This window comes from Cydia amplana, chromosome 5, assembly GCF_948474715.1.
Source record: "Cydia amplana chromosome 5, ilCydAmpl1.1, whole genome shotgun sequence".
Lineage (NCBI taxonomy): Eukaryota > Metazoa > Arthropoda > Insecta > Lepidoptera > Tortricidae > Cydia > Cydia amplana.
Genome location: NC_086073.1, coordinates 13,680,332 through 13,697,700, shown reverse-complemented (window position 1 = coordinate 13,697,700; position 17,369 = coordinate 13,680,332). Strand labels below are relative to the sequence as shown.

Below are 17,369 nucleotides of genomic sequence, written 5' to 3'. Positions count from 1 at the left end.
GACATTTAAAATGCACTTATTAAATGAGGTTCCTGATATTTGTAAACAGCTCGATTAACATCTTGGGGTATTTCCTCGGACAGATTTTTTTTATTATCAATCAACCATCCAAGGATAATGATCCTTTATATTCTTATCCTCCTAAGACGCTGTGTACAAATTTTAATATTCCAAAAAATATTTTGAACTTTCATTAAGTAACTATATCAGGGTCCCAAATTCAATACAAAACAAATGCATCCGGGGCTCAGGTCTCGGGAGGATATGATGTTTACTTATATATTACTTACACAATATTAACTAAATATCGGAAGTTGGTATTGGGTTAATCAGGGGCTTCGGTGTTAATTTGCATTTCCTGTTCACATAACTCAAAAATATCAGAATGGATATTATACAACAAATTCATTTAGAACCTGATTTTCATGAATACTTTTACGCTAATACTATTTATACTCGTATTATCCTAACAACAAACTTTTTTGTTTTTCAGTATTTGCATAATCCACCTTTATTCAATTAGTTATTCTACATAAATTAGACGCATGTCAACATACAATAGTTATTAGTGTTACAAGAGGGCAAAGTTGTTGTTTAACCCCTCGTGCTAATATTGATATCCGAGCAAGCAGAAGATTTTCGAGCGCTGTCCTCTACGAAAATATTTTTGTAAATACACATATTTTAGTAATTTAGCATTAGCATTATAATACACATAATTAGCACAAAGGCATTACACGCATCATTATATAGTACATTTAGCCAAGCAATATAGCTCATTGCTCGTCAGGTATTTCGCAACTTAGTCCCGACAATCAATTTCTCTACGCGCCGAGCCGGAGGCCTATTGTTGCAGTAACAAATTGCTCGCGAGGGCTGTGCGAGATTCCTCACGGAATATAACCATAAGTTTAGCGAATCGCGGACGTCGATCTCATCGGACAGCGGCGCTGTCGTCGGCGGAATTCGATTTATCGCCGGCCACAGCGGCCCGTTGTATGCGCAGGCGCAGGATTTTTGTTCCTACCAGTTCTTAAGTAACCGTCTCAGATGAACCAGTATACATAGACTCCATGGAACTAGATTATTTCTATCAAGACCATTTTTCGTCTGCGTCGTTCTTCAGCTTTAAAGCTAACCACCAAGACCACATGTGGCTTGCCATCAGAGAAGGGTCCTTATGCACATGGAACATAAGGACCCTTTAGGCATTGAACGCCACAAATTAGCTCTGGCGTGGCTGCAAATGTATTTGACCCAGCACAGCACGGTTTGAAATTTCAAAGTGGCTTAGCTTGAAAACTAAAGACTAAACAGAGTTGTTATGTTGCGTCGCCGTTCCGCAATTCCGGTGTAGAGTGCTGTCTATGTTGCAGGTTGGCAGACAGAACACGTCCCAGCCCCCCTTAAACCCTTCGCCCTTCAACAACCAACCTTCAGATAACCTTCGGTCAGAAGTTAGCGCACGCAATGGTTTCTCATCGCCGTTCGAGCACGCCAGACGAGCTGAAGTTTACGTAGTTAGTGTGCCGAGTGTGTGACCTGAGGTAGGACTACGACTCCCTATGCGTAGATATATCAGAACACGAGGTCACAATTATGCTGGTTCATTGGCGACACTCTTCTGTGGTTAGTAAGCGATATACGTGGCCAGTGCGCAGCCAGGGCTATCAGCACACGCGATCTGTCGCTTACTGCGCTAACGAACTCGTTTACTTACTGCTATATAGGGTGCCTTCATTGACAACATCATCCGTCATTCATTTGACATGTAGGTACAATTTAGGAACTAATTTTAATTTGATATTAATTTTGCTACAGTAAGCTTACATAGGCACATCATTAAGTTTAATAGTAAGTATAGGTACCATGTTTTCACTTATGTCCCTTAACAAGTTATCTCTGAATGAAGTACCTAATAAAAAGCGTCGTGTCGTTACATTACATAATACAACATACAGCACAAAAGCCTAACACCGACTTACTTAAATTATGAATCATTTTCTTATTATTTTAAGCTAAGATCATGTTTCCATTTTGCTAAAATGCAGCTGTATGTACGTGTGAATAAAGTTTTGTATAAGTCCGTCCACATACTGTCACATAGCGCCAGCTAGTGGTTTTGGTGGAGCTTCGTTGTTTTTGGTATTTCTGTTAGTGTTAATTTATTTTTTGAAATATTAAACATGATTTAATTTAATTATATAGTTTAGTTACAAATAGAAATATTTGTATTTCACCTTTTTTTCCTTGATATTGTGTCGTTAGGTAATTAAACCTACATGTTTTAAAAGGTAGCACAATATGACTGGCAACGTGCAGTTCGTTGTAAAAAGCTCTAAATTTTAAATGGGAGAAAAATGGAATGAGAAGAAAAGACGGATGTATTAGTGTCAGAACATAATATTGGTTGTTACAAAAATTAAAATATATTAATATAAAACTCAGCGTGGAAATCCATTGTCGCTGTATATATATAGTTTCGGAGATATATATTTTGGTTACTGGGTAAGTAATTCTCGCAATGTTGTGTCTCGCAAACCGGCTAAATCCAAACTCGGTAAAGACTAAGTTATTTATTCTTTCCAGGCTTTAATAGGTCGAGGCAAATGTTGCTTTCCTTTGCCATGTTGCTGAGGAAAGAGGTGCGTGCCCTTGAGCGTGGCAAGCTGATGTAAGAGACGGGTCTTCTCAAGATCGGGACGTCTTCATGGCCATTGTCATGAGTTCCGACCCAAATGCTATTCTTGACCGCTGCAGACTTTTCTGTAAGTGTTACGATTCGGTTCAGTACTTAGGTGTCTGTCAGCAGTTGTGCACAAAGCTAAATCTCATGATATTTGTTATATTTTTTTTAGATAGTCAGTCTCGTTCGTCTGGCGGAATGCAGAGGAGTTAACTTGGAGAAATTAACATCGTCTGTGGCAGCAGGTATGTGTTGGCCCTTAGGTAGCCCTTAGTAAGCTCATAGTTACTTGAAGTTCAAGTTTAGTTATTGTCATAGATCGGTGACCTTTTGCTTTTGTCACATTTATAATGAATAACTTTAATATCATAACCAAGGTTTACTGTGATCTAATGGACAGTGTTACTTGCCAAATTTAATGCTCAGGTGTAACTTTCCGTGTTATAATTACCTGAATAAAATTTAATTACTTAAACAACTAGCTTGTTGGTGGTTTATCCTAAGATGTAAAATACAGATATTAATGAACCAACAGCTCTATCGTTAGCAGACTGAGCTAGAAGTTGTAATTTTAGGGTATGTAGGAGTTTTGAAAGAAGAAATAAAACAGCTATCAAGTGGACTCTTGTGTTTTCTTTCCTTTATTACATCCCTAGGTATTATGTAACCAGCCGGGTACATTTTCCTTAGTTTCATAGGTTTACAGGTTACAATACTGACATTGTTTCGCCCTACAAATAGCTGTAGATTGACATGTAGATAGTTATAGGATATCAATGAAACAGTGGCAGCCCTGTTATGGGGAGCCCGCAAATTAGTAGAGAAGATTGAGTACAAGAGGTGTCGGATTACCCGCCGCCGAGGGCCTTGGCCCAGCCTCCGACCCCATACCCGAGGTTTCCTTCTAACAATTAATTGACAGTCTATTGGACATATTGAACGTAGTATATCGTAAATATAATTATAGGTGTAAAGGGGACTTAAGAAGTTAGACATAAATATTCACTTATCCATTTGGCGGTAAATTTTAACGACGTCTGTAAATTATTGCCCTTTATGACCACTAATCGGTTGTGAATGTTGTGATGTAATCGGGGTTTAGCGCGAGTTAATATTGTAAGTACGTGATTTAAATGAAAATTACATAAACTCATTGCAGTGTGGCCCACATAAGCCGTTATATAGTTTTTGGAATATAATAGCAACAGAATATAATACGCAGCAACGTAAGTACTTACAAACATGAAACGATTCCATAACATACCTAATAATAAGTAATACCTATGATAATATAATACTTAAAGAACGGTACAAATAATTTTCAGAACTATTAGAATACATACCCTTTTTGCACAAAAACTAAGAAGGTAGGTATATTTTATCATAGAAGTAGAGCTTATTGATCTATTCAGTATGGCCATTATGGGTAAACAATATCCATAAAATACTCGGTTATCAACCTACTAAAATACTCGGTTATCAACATAAAAAATATGATCTACTATGTATATAATCCGGGTGCATTACATTTTTTATAATTACTTTTCATATACAGGGTGCTTCCTGTAACAGGAGCAATAAATTAAACTGTAGGCTGCACTCCTCAAACTGACCAACATTTGTTCAGCAACTTTTAAAAATTATGAATCCTTTAGACTTCCTCTTTTTCATACAATAGTTATTTGTACAACAAGAGATCAAAGTTTGATATTTCTTCGAGTGCTTATTTTGAGTCCCGTGCAAGCGAAAGATTCTATAATAGATTCACGAGCGTAGCGAGTGAATCTAATTTAGAATCTTGAGCGTAGTAAGGGACTCAAAAGCGCACGAGATGTAAATAACTTTGATCTCGTGTAGTTCACAAAACTTTTCACCTCAGCAGTGAGAACATATTAGAGAACCCGAAAAATGTATTCCTACTTAATCACTTACCTCTATTCACTCATGTTTTCTTAAGATATACCAACAATTAAATTTTCACCTCAGCATCTCGAACAAGGGTACTTTGCTACTTAAAAACAGTGAGCAAAATCGAATTTTGCTCACCGAGTGAGCAAAATCGCATTTTGCTCATTTTGTCTCACTCAGTGAGCAAAATGCGATTTTGCTCACTGTTTTTAAGTAGCAAAGTACCCTTGTTCGAGCTGCTGAGGTGAAAAATAAATATTGCCTTCAATGTACGCTGACATCAGTGTGTTTGACGTTGCTTGTCACGCTTTAAACATAACAAAATTTGCAATACATTGCGTCTTAGAATAAACTTTAAAGTGTAATAAAAATCAAAATCTGAGTTATTTTCAAAAGTTGCTGAACAAATGTTGATCAGTTTGAGGAGTACAGCCTACAGTTTAATTTATTGCTCCTGTTACAGGAAGCACTCTGTATTATAGTTTGATATATGGTTATTTTGAATAACGTAATAAATGGCATACTACCGCAATACCTAATTAACGATATACATCATGTTATTATTGGTATAATGGTCATAAGGTATATTTACACTTCGTCTAATATACATTGCCATAATTATTACATACTCTAAAGCATATTATATTTGTTATAACAAGTGATATCACATAATTATTTGTGTGGCATAATAGTTGCATGACATAAATGGGTTAGGTTAGGTTAGAACTGCGACTCCGTACAAACGAATAACTAACTAGCAAAAGGAGGGTTAGGTTCGGTTAGAACTTTGACCCTCCGTAGAATAAAATACCTAGCAAAAACATGGTTTAGGTTAAGTTTGAACTGCGGCCCTCGCAGAATTGAAAACCGTGAAAAAATTGGTTAGGTTAGGTTAGAACTGCGACCTCCCTAGAATAAAAACTTAACAAGTTTGTAAAACTTTACGTTATCATTAAATGAAATATGACAAAAAATTTTATACAATATATGTATTTATATTTGATAAAATTGTATGAAGTATTACGTTATACAAAAATATATTATAACAAATGTCATTATAAAACATGTATTTATACTAATTAAAAAATATATTACAATAGGTATTATATCAATGACAGTTTAGATGAAATCACAATATAACAAAGGAAATGTATAATAAAAATTACATTATAACGTATAATAATATATCAAATGGCGTTATAACAAATGTATGATAGTTTTTTTATAATTATATTAAGCATTACACACCCATATAATCCAAAACGAAAAACTCTGTGGCCTTTGCTCAATCCAAAATTTCTCATTGAAAGCCATGCATTAACGACGAAAGGGACTCTAGAACTTATATCCTGGATGTTATAATTAATTATGCGACTAACTTAATCAATTAACGATTCTACGAGCCCGGAGAGCAGTCGGGCGCTGCGTAATATATACCGAGTAATTTCGATCATACTGCATACTTAGCCAGTAATAATATCCCTTTCCTCTCGCCTGATAGTAATTACTGTTGCCCGGTATCATCATCTCCGGACTTCCATCGACATGGATGGTAAATTAGCAAAAAATAATGGTCAGCGGCCGCTTTGAGCTGTGCGAGGCACATGCGGTGCGGCAAAGGCCCTGAACGTTATCGCTTACCGAACGCTCGCTTAAGAGAAACCAGTGTAAGAATATTCTCTAGATCCGTAACGACTATGCCTCATCAGAGGGCCAAAGCCAAGGTGACAATTGTACATCGACAAACGATGGACAAACGTCAAACGAAAAGGAAAATGTATCGAGATGACATGCTACGAAAAGTCTCCTGACTATTTCCATACATTATTTAAGAGGCAACAGGAGTGGTCATTTCTCCATACAAACGTACTCGACTGTTTCCTCCGTGGGTTTTGAAGCTAGAGCAATGATTTTTTCAACATAGATTAATATTGTCAATATCTGTGTCGGACCGTTTTGCTTTTTTTGATATTTTTGTTTTTTAAGGCGCTAGAGCCCTTCAAAAATGGCCAAAATGGCCTAATTGACTGTGCCGCAATGAGAGGAGTGGTATTCAAAACTGATATCAATTAGCCAAAGAAGCAAAACGGTCCGACACAGATAATTTCATAATCATGTAGATTTCCAAATTTGGATACGATTGGTTAAATTTTGGAGGAGGAAACAGACGAGTACGAAACCTCGATTTTTGAGATTTTTACGCAGGATTTTGCGCCTTGTCCTTATCGCACTAGTTTTAGGAGCCGCTTCCGTTAGCGAGACGGGTATATTTACCTAAAATATTTAAATCTCAGCTCCTGTTTCGTCTTAAGTTTCGGTTGACGTTTTCTATCAACGATTGTCATCTTGGCTAGGGCCTCGGCCATCATTTTATACAGGATAGTTGAGACGAGCTCTCGGTATACGGTGTGAATGCAGGGCCTGTCCTTGCGCACCATTGCGGGTAATGAGCGAAATTGAACCCGCAGACCAGAGGTTTAGGGTCGAACATGATGCAATTTTATTTAATAGTACAGTTAGTTCGTTATATACAGGACACCATTTCCCAACTTCAAAAAGAGAAAAAAAAAGCTAATGGAGTAAGTACCCAAGTAAACACAAGTGAGGTAGTTACGTAAATGAGGTAGGCTAACTTAATAAGTATTTAATAAATATATTGTAGCTAGGATTTACTTTGTCAAAATCACAAAAGAAAAGGTCACTTAACGTTTGTAAGGTTTCTACAAACTTTTGCAGCTAACTACGAGAGTTAATGTTCTTTGAAGATACTGTCGTTCAAGAGTCTTGCATTGTTTCTCATGTCTAACTTCAAATTAATTTTGAGTTAGGCAAACTGTTAATACGTACCTAAATGTATATTAAATGCAAGTTTTGTAGTTATGGAAAATCTTCATAAATTTAATTGCGTAATTTTGGTACAAAATCGAAAAATAACGAGAAAGTTAACGGCGGAGACTTATTAATTCTTGCTATCTACGTTCAATGTATTTTTAAACCCCCGACGTTATATGTTTGACCCCAATGTCTGTCTGTCTGTCTGTGGCACCGTAGCTCTCCAACGGATGGGTCGATAACAATGCTGTTTTTTTTACGTGAAAGCGAGTTTTAGATCACCTACTGCAAACCAGCGCCACGGATTGCCGCGGCATCGGCATTATGCTGAGTGGGAGTCCTATTTTAGATTCCAGTGTTTTTTTATGTCTGTATGTCTATTTTTTCTATATGTAATATGTTGTGGCGTTAAATAAATGTATTTTGTTTCTATATGCTTTCAAAAATTTGAGCTTTTTCCGCTAACAAATAACATAAATTGATCTGACGGCCCAACGACCAGGAGAAACACATCAATCATTACTAGATACTCTTTGAAGTAGCAGTAAAGCATTCGTTTTTGTTTACTGATTGTCCATTGCGCCATGCACTTAAACAGTGGCAGCTGGGAAAGGTAAGAATAAGAACGCTTTCCCTGAAACTATGAACGTAAATGTGGAATGTTTTACAACAATATGAAACAAATGAGGTCGTGTTTTCGTACAATGGAGGGCATTGTCGTTCAGAAACGAAGATTGTAATACCAATTCAATATCAATGCCGATTCGGTTGCGCTGGAGTCGCGACCTACCTAAATATAATTTTGTAGTGATAAAAAATTAGGTACTATATAAAAAAAACAATACCATATAGGTATATATACAGTATGTAAACTAACGAAAAACATTTACTCAATCCCGTTAATGTGTAGGTCACACTGAGCAACTTTTACTATGGCACCGACCCCGAAATAGCGAAAAAAAATTTGGTTGTTTCATACATTTTGCTGGTCTAGCATTGAAATTTTCTATGGGAGACTTGGGAGAGTCAATATTTTTTTCGCGATTTCGGGGTTGGTGCCATAGTAAAAGTTGCTCAGTGTGACCTACACAAGTACACATTAACGGGTTTGGGTAAATGGTTTTCGTTAGTTTACATACTGTACCTATACATATAAAAAAACACAATATATAAGTACGCAATGATTACGCAATGCTACGGATGCTAGTTACTCAAAATGATAAAGCAAATTAATTGAGAAAATGTATATTTATAAATACCTTAATAAAAAATGAATTTACAATAGTACTTATATTAATTTAAAATGTGAATGTAATACTGACTGGCAGAGACTAAAGAGAAACCTCTGCAATCTTCGCAGAGTGTGTCAAGTAGAGCGGCTCAATATAATTAAAACCGTTTGCGTGAACGTTTATTAATTATTGTACAAATGAATCCGTAATGCGATTTTTAAATACAGAAATCGCATTATTTGTAACTTAAAGGTAAAGTTGCGTTCAAAGTGTTCAAACGCTGAATAAGGTACAGTCAGGATCAAAGTAGCGGATCCAACTATGCGTCAAAAGTATCTACCAAGAGATAGAGTCTATGCGGAAAGAGAAGAATCGTGGAATGTATGGGGCCCAATACATTCCACGACTCTTCTTTTTTCCCGAACAGACTCAATGTCTCTATTAGGTATAAATAATTCGTTTGTGACAGAACTTTAGAAATAGTTTTGGAGCATTGTTTCATCCGCTACTATTGATGCTGACTGTGAGCCGCATCACCACATCACTTCATAGTGTATTTTTTATACTTCGTACTATTAATAACGTATGTATCACCCATGTATCACCTCCTAAAGTATTTGTCATAAACCAGTATAATTTGATTCATTTAATATTTTTTTTGATATAAGAGTTATTGAAAACAACGTCGTTTTATTAGACAATAATTATTAGGAAATGCTAGTAGAATATAATAATATATATGTATGTACCAGTCTAATGACAGACTAAAGTCTATTTTTTTATTCGGTAGACTGAAATGACAGTTAATAGTATGAAATGACATTTCATGTTCATACAATTAACTGTCATTTCAGTCTACGGAATAAAAAAATAGACTTTAATTTGTATTAAGATAGAACTTCTTCCCTGAGACAATAAAGGATGACTTCGGGGGAAAACGGAAACCATTTGGTCGAGTTGTTCCTCGTCATATTCAAAGAACGAATTCAAGGTCGACGTTTAATTCAAACAATCGTTTTATAAATCGGGCTTAAATTATTGATTCAAAAGAACGTTTATTTTCAGTGTGCGTTCTAGGTAGGTGCTTCGAAACGGATGCGGCCGGCTGGCGTGGCGCTCCCCGAGTGGGCTTTAATTTCCTGTAGGTAGTTTACACACGGTGGGATTGAGAGGAGTTGAATTTCTCGCGGATGTCAACATGTCAGTGAACTCTAGAAAAGTTGTATTAACCATATTAAGGATCAACGTTACTCTTATTTTTTACATACACAACAGTTTCTCTAGGTTTCAATAATACAAAATACACGAGAAAACACATAAAGCTGAGAAGCATGCTACCGAATATTGTCTTTACTATAAAGTCACGCCACCAATCATTCAATTTATTGTTTATCCCGGCCCACAGACCCGTGAATACCACAATTTCTATAGTACACACTATGATCCAAAACACGTGCCATACCCGCACGTGGCGGAAGCGAATTTTAAACTCCATTAAACAAAATAAATAAATAAATGCTAGAAATATGTAAAACCCCCTTCTTACTGTACTAGCTTGGGGGACTATTAAAAGAAGTAAAATTATTTGGTAGTGCGAAAAAAGAACTATGATCGCAGCAAAAGGAAAAAAGTTTATAAAAGCTGCTATAGAGAGCAATCTGGAGACAAAGAACATATGCCAGCCTAGGAAATGGACTAGTGCAGCCGAAGCGTCTTGAGGTTCGAGACCCCGCATGATGAGAGGGCCGGGAACATGGCGTGGGACGTCAGGCTCTTCTTTAATCTCCTCGACGTGTCTCCGCCGAGGAGGCGCTGACAACCACGTGGGTATAGACTCCGCATTCTCTACTAACTTCTCGGCCCACATCGAAAGAGTGCCTGGTCTAGGAGCAGGCATAGCCGGTAGCGGAGGTACGTACACTTCTTGTATAGTGTACTGTGTATCTCGCCGACGAGGTGCGACTTTGTCAATTATGGATATCGGCCTTACATACTCATCCTCGCTATTTAATGAAGAAGTTCTACGCGATACCTGGCTCACAGGTATTGGTGGTAAATATTCGGAACTTGAATCGGTACAACATCCCTCATCATCGAAAAACGGTTCAGTAACATTAGAGCGCGCCGAAAACTGAATCATGTCGCTCGTAGCCTTACTTCGACTGTGGCTCGACCTTTGTGATATTACAGATGTTCGATGAAGTGGCGATAATGTTTCGTAAATATTTTCCTCTTCCGTTTCTTGTTTCTGTTCTTCAACTTTGTTAACTAATTCGGTTTTTTCATTTGCAGAGTTATCCAGCTCTTCCGAATAAGTCTTCCATGGATAGTGACGGCCACAAAGTTTCTCGCGTTCAAATCTTCTATACACGGTGGCTGTGCTAGCCATCCGGAATGAAGACATCACTACACTAACCCATACTAAGGAGACTGAAAATAGAAAAAAGCAATTGTAGTCAGTTAATATAATAGTAGTTTATGCACTCGACTACGTCTCGTTTTGTAACTTCGACCCTTAAATTTTAAGAACCCTTATTATATCACTGTTGCATAATAGTAGTTTATGCAACAGTGATATAATAAGGGTTCTTAAAATTTAAGGGTCGAAGTTACAAAACGAGACGTAGTCGAGTTTTGTAAAAAAAGACCCGAGAATTTTAAGAACCAATTATGAGCTGTTGCATACATTACTTTTTCTATGACAGCTGCAGCAAAAAAAAAAAAAAAAAAGAGATTATTAAAAAAAAAGAGTTATTATTAAAAAAAAGAGTTATTATTTAAAAAAAATTGAGTTATTATTTAAAAAAAAAAGAGTTATTATTTAAAAAAAAAAAGAGTTATTATTGTAAATGAAAACATACCTCTTTCAATCAAGATGATCGGAACTTGTATCTTTAAAAAAAATAAAGCAGTTGTATTATACTCATAAGATGACTGCTAGCAGTCATCTTATGAGCCTATAGACAAAGCATTCAAATGACATTGCTTTAGATATCACTGTCAGTCATTTAATTGACACATTTAAGTGCTGGAGTAGAAAAAGATAATAGAGGTACCTACCAGTGGTGGCGCGTCAAAGATATCCATAGGCAAGCCGGGGCTAATTTGGCTTATATATTTCCTTTACAAGTCTACTCAAATGTCCAAAAACAGGCAAGCCGATGGGAATCGGCTTTTATGGACGCGCCGCCACTGGTACCTAATTGTTCTACATATATGTAGAGACAGTAAATCCTCTACTTCTGATGCTGATCGACTATACCAGGCATAGATATAAGTATGTTACTTGAATGTTCATGTCAAATCAAATTTCATGCTATTTCAGAATGTCCTTTTAAAATGAGAGCGTACGTAGGTACCTAACTTCGATAGTACCTATGGGATGACAGTGGCATTTTGGCGGCATGTGAGAACATAAACACAAGCACTTTAGAATGTAAATAAAAACTTACATTTTTCGAATTTAGGATCAGAGTAACGGTTAATCATGTCCAAAACGTTCACAATGATATGTGGAGCTGAATGAATAAATGCCTGAAGGAACAAATATAGCTCCATCGGGGAAGGGGCCTTGGCTATTTGTATGGCGTTTCGGGTACGTTCGTCGTCTTCAGCGCGAGCTGCACAAACTGCTTCCACCCACCAGAACACTTGGTGGCAGTATCTAAAATGCAAAAATACGTGTTTGTTATGCGGATACTATTACTTATACAAACATGGGCGTTTATAAAACGGCTATTTTATTTTAATATTTTAATTGCAACACCAATTCAGCCAGGGCAAAAACGCTTTCGTATTTCTGAATTTCTAAGAAAATACCTATAATATATTTTACGATACGTAGTTCCTTTGTAATAAGGCGAAAAAAGCTGTAGGTACTTAAGTAGGTACTATTCGTCACCTGCCAATTGCAGCAATCGGAAATAACAAAAAGTTTCCAATCTGCATAAATATCCATTTTAAATAATTTTTCTCTATCACCATTGAAATAGCTGAGTCTTCAGTCTGTAGTCCTGGAGGTGGTGACGCTAATGTAAACACCAAGCTTAACAAGGCAGGTAACACCATTAAAATAATGAGGAAAATCCCAATTCTGAAAAAAAAACATGATTTTTTAAATCTCTGATCGTAGTTACCTAATCTTTGTAAGTACAAGGTACCTAATATACCTACCTACATTAGCAAGAATATTTAATTCGTAACGTACCTAATACCAACTAATATCTACAAAGCTGTGAGTTTTCATTTCTTTTCAAATAATATCAACCGGGTGCTGACAGAGTAGAATTTTACTTCGTCTTATTTGCACAAACACGGCTGTAGTATAGGCTCCTCATGTCTTTTGTTTTTCTATTTTCTATAGAGCTCTAAAGATGACTAAGTGAATTGTTTTCTGTTTACTCACCCACTATCGTTGCTCAGGAAATGTTCACAAACTAAAGCAATATCGAAGCAAATCAGTGTGAGGTAGACGACCAGACCTGCACAAGAAGGCAACACTCGATGCAGGAGGAGTGCTGTCCATGTCGGCAATTCCCAACCCAAGAATTCACCCGATACCTCGCTGTCCAACTTGCATGTTACCATTGTGAAGCATAACCAATGATACGATATTTAACACTGTTCATCGTTTGTCTTCACATCTCACATTTAAAGATCGTATTTAGACCAAATCAACTTGTCACGGCGTTTTAGTGTGCTAACTAAAGTATGTTTTGTTTCAAGGCGAGAAACGCAGAAAAGTAAACCTGTGAAACATTCAACACACCCATTGATAACAACGATAAGATAAAAGGCAAATAGATAACTGAAATATAGGGCTCATTCGAAAATCTTTCCTCTACAATACCACCGTAGTTTTACTATAGGTATGAAAATTAATCTAAGTTATAGCTAGAGTTGGTCTAACTCTACCTAAGTACAGTAGGGCCAACAGAGGTAATGCAAGGGCTCAATAATTCAATTGCCTTTATGATTCCAACTAAAGACATTAGACCTGACCTGAAGACAACCGTGGGCAACCAACATCTACGACGCAACATCCTGTAGGTACGCATAAGTAAACCTATTACAAATCTGAATGTCTGCGCTATATGCTAAGCACGTCTAGCACGTCTTGGCTAGATGCGCGCGACTTGGTATGTCAAGTGACCTCATCTAAGATATTTATTTAACTGGTAGCCTCGCCCATAGCTTCGCAAGGATGAAATCCAATTTTATTGTTATACTTGGTCAACCAGGCCCCAATTTCACCACGCCGACATTTGTCAGTGACATATGTCGGGTGACAATTGTCAAGTGACAGGTGACAAGTGACAACTTCGTAAACTGTTTTTGTATAGAAGTGCTTATAAACATGACAGGCATTTAGTTACAATTGTCCAATTGACAATGATTTGGTGAAACAAGAGTAGTTTTTATAAGTCGACATATTTGTCAATTTGTCGGTAATTCTTGACATGAGATCGGAGCTGTGTCAGGCTTGGGTGACAATTGTAGTGTTTTCGTTGTTAGCAAACCCCGTTATCATCGTTGCAGTTCATTGAAAATAAACGTTCGCAAAACTGTGTACCCTAAATTCGCCTTTAGGGTACAAATAAAAATCGCTTTAAATCGCTTTTAAATTCTTCTTAACTAGCATTAAATCATAATTCCATTATAAATTTTAATTGTTGCCTATGAAGGCGTTTAGTAATTCAACATTTAGGATTTGGAATAAGTCTCAGTATAGTTTTCATAATAAAAAAAAAATATAATGCGAAGTTGGGGACCGGTAGCGAAATTAGGTATGTTTAGATAGGTATTGTAAGTTAAATTTCGGACATGATTGTAAAGTTGTTATGGAATAAACTATCTTATCTTATCTTATTGTTTTTTTAATAATTTACTTGGGCGAAGTTGGGCACTAACAGTAAAGTTAGGGTTTTGGTTAGTTAGAAAATGAATCTCCGCGAAAGCAATAGTGGTGATATTCTTATACAAGGGAATATATAAAGTACGAATAGATTCCTACTTTGACGTCACTGACTTTGCATTTGCAGAAAAAAATACTTAAAACTAACAAAAAAATAATGCTTTGACGCCTTGTCAACAAATAATGTAGGTATTGTAATTGTAATAGTAATTAGCATTTATTATTGAAGCTGGTACATAACATATATTAATTTGATTTATCAACTTTAGCTTCAACTCGTCCTTTGACGTAGGCCTCCTCCATAGCTTTCCATTTGTTTCTTTCTTTTGCTGTTTGCATCCATTTACCTCCTATTCTTGTTAAATCATTCGACCATCTAAACTTTTGTGGGCCACTCTTTCTTTTATTATATCTAGGGCACCACTCTACAAGGTCTCTTGTCCACTTATCCAAGGTTTCTCTCATCATATAATGTAGGTATACGCTGCATTAAATGGGGTCGGGACACAGATGGGATCTCAATCAATATCATGTTAGTGATGACAACACGGCACATCGAAAGCAATTAACGATCTCTTGTGAAGAATTGACAAATATGTCGACTAGTAAACATTACCCTTGTTTCACAAAATAATTGTCATTAAATTTAAGATGGACAATTGTACTAAACTACCTGTCATGTTTATATGAAGTTCTATACAAAACAATTTACGAAATTGTCATCTGTCACCTGTCACTTGACAATTGTCACTCGACATATGTCACTGACAAATGTCGGCGTGGTGAAACAAAGGTCTGTCATTTTTTTGACAATTGTCGTACCTGTCAGCTTGGTGAAATAGGGGCCGGATCTTGACAGTAGAAAAAGGCGGCAAATTTGAAAAATGTAGGCGCGAAGGGATATCGTCCCATAGAAAATTTGAATTTCGCGCCTTTTTTTACTGACAAGATTTGGTTGACCAGCTATAGGTGGAAAGACATCGCAATATCTAATGGCTCCTCTACACGATGGCCCAGCGCCGGCCACTCCAAGGGACGCATTTGTGCGTTAGAAGGAGCAATTGATATTGCTATCTCATTCTACCGCATGGCTGCGTCCCTTGGAGTGGCCGGCGTTGGCCCATCGTGTAGAGGAGCCATAAGCTTCGCTATTCCATATTGTGTCCCTGCGTCACATTCTTTTGAATTCATAGAAGTGGTATACGCGTGCCTCCGTGAGGGACAAAACATACGCAATGCGACACTATGATTGGTCGAATTTATTTGTTGCCCGCCATAATCCATACTAATTTATGGTGGGGAATAAAAAAAATGTGAGACTGTGACAAGGACAAAAAATAATAGCGCTTTTGCTGCTACTCCTACTGAAAGATACATAAGACTATCCCGTTCGGTCATTTCCCCCTCACCCTTCACGCCTGGTCCAGTTAAAATACCAGGTTCATTGTTTTCAAACATTATTTCACGTTCCGGTAGCGATTTGCTATTGAACCGGAACAATCCCTACTCCTGTCAATGTGACACTGACATTAGTAGACACGAAAATATTGTAAGGTTATGTTATGGGCAATGGAAAATAGCAAGAGTAACTAGATTTAAAAACGCTAATTTTGATTGTATTTTGCCCAATATTGCCGATTGTGAAACATATTATCATGTATAAAAATATTTTATCAAGGTCATTACTTGGTAAATCCGCTAGTTTGTTCAAAGGTTCTGTTGAAAGCGTTAGGCAAATTAACTGCGGGATTTGTTTAAGATATCCTAGGCAAACACCGAAGCCAAACAACCAAGCCTCTCCAGCAATAGCTAGCAAATACCAGGTCATAACCGATAGTAATGCGACTGTGATAGAAAATACGGCAGAAGAGTTATATAAGGAGGAAAGCAAATACCCTGTTTTTAGTGACGAATTCGATGGTGTTAACCTGGAAAGTATGGCGAATAAATGGTCCTAATCATTAAATGTAGACATTGGTGTTAAATTTTTCTCATCATTCATTATTTTTTTTAGGAGGAAAAACTGGCGTTTTTGAAATTGAAGATTTGGTATCATTACTCCAAAGAGAAAACTCAAAAGATATATTTGTAGCAACTGTACCCCAGAGCATAAACTATGTTGATTACATTTGTGTTGTTAGTGCCCGTAGTAAAAGACACATTTTAGCACTGGCCGAGTTTGTCAGAAAAGTTTACAAGAAGAAATGTTACAAGTCTGACTCAATACCAAGGATTGAAGGCAAGGATTCTGAGGAATGGATGGCGTTAGATTTAGGTATTTAATATCTATCATAAGTGACCTACATTCACAATCCACAAGTGCATTCGTTACATTTTATATTTTATGTTTTCAGGCAATATTGCACTGCACATTTTCTCTGAGAAAGCAAGAAACGCCTACGATCTTGACTCTTTGTGGGCGGTAGGACCAGAATATGATGAACAAATGAATAAAAAACATGATGTGGCAGATATTTTCCAGAATTATAGTGAATATCTGAAAGACCTCAAGCCACTAGCATAGCTGTTTAATTTACCAATAAAACAATTATTTAACTTATGTGGCTGTTTTGCATAATATAAACCTATCCATGATTATTGATATTAGTTTTTTTGAAGTGAAAACTTCTTTAGCGGCGCCACAGAATAAATAATAGTACTAAGTACAGAAGACTCACTCTCTAACAAAACGCGTCTGTTACGATCAGCACAGATATGGCCGCTAGGTGGCGACAGCGCCACGCGCGGCTTATTGCTTTGCCCAAAATTGGGGCTAAACAGATGTACTTTTAGCTAC

The 17,369-nt window shown here is 36.8% G+C and overlaps 2 protein-coding genes across 3 annotated transcripts; one reads left to right on the top strand and one right to left on the bottom strand.

The window, feature by feature from the left end:
* Positions 1 to 9,884: 9,884 nt before the first annotated feature.
* LOC134648099 (uncharacterized) lies at positions 9,885 to 13,316 on the bottom strand. Of its 2 annotated transcripts, XM_063502566.1 has the most exons (4): positions 13,064 to 13,316; positions 12,560 to 12,751; positions 12,111 to 12,322; positions 9,885 to 11,088 (listed from the first exon to the last, which is right to left on the bottom strand). In XM_063502566.1, exons 1-4 carry the CDS (start codon positions 13,243 to 13,245, stop codon positions 9,893 to 9,895), a joined length of 1,782 nt encoding a protein of 593 aa, XP_063358636.1. In that variant the 5' UTR covers positions 13,246 to 13,316; the 3' UTR covers positions 9,885 to 9,892. The 2 variants fall into 2 exon arrangements, with proteins under 2 accessions (XP_063358636.1, XP_063358637.1); XM_063502567.1 differs by lacking the exon at positions 12,560 to 12,751.
* A 2,872-nt stretch (positions 13,317 to 16,188) lies between these two features.
* LOC134648503 (uncharacterized) lies at positions 16,189 to 17,126 on the top strand. Its single transcript, XM_063503024.1, has 3 exons — positions 16,189 to 16,507; positions 16,587 to 16,847; positions 16,927 to 17,126. Exons 1-3 carry the CDS (start codon positions 16,228 to 16,230, stop codon positions 17,094 to 17,096), a joined length of 711 nt encoding a protein of 236 aa, XP_063359094.1. The 5' UTR covers positions 16,189 to 16,227; the 3' UTR covers positions 17,097 to 17,126.
* Positions 17,127 to 17,369: the final 243 nt, after the last annotated feature.

Excerpts from the sequence above, each read along its gene's own strand:
- LOC134648099 (XM_063502566.1), bottom strand. The coding sequence starts at position 13,245 with ATGGTAACATGCAAGTTGGACAGCGAGGTATCGGGTGAATTCTTGGGT. Across the intron at positions 12,752-13,063 it reads TTCCTGAGCAACGATAGTGG|AATTGGGATTTTCCTCATTA; the intron begins GTGAGTAAACAG and ends TTTTTTTTTCAG. Across the intron at positions 12,323-12,559 it reads CCGATTGCTGCAATTGGCAG|ATACTGCCACCAAGTGTTCT; the intron begins GTGACGAATAGT and ends TTTGCATTTTAG.
- LOC134648503 (XM_063503024.1), top strand. The coding sequence starts at position 16,228 with ATGTATAAAAATATTTTATCAAGGTCATTACTTGGTAAATCCGCTAGT. Across the intron at positions 16,508-16,586 it reads CGATGGTGTTAACCTGGAAA|GAGGAAAAACTGGCGTTTTT; the intron begins GTATGGCGAATA and ends TATTTTTTTTAG. Across the intron at positions 16,848-16,926 it reads ATGGATGGCGTTAGATTTAG|GCAATATTGCACTGCACATT; the intron begins GTATTTAATATC and ends TTATGTTTTCAG.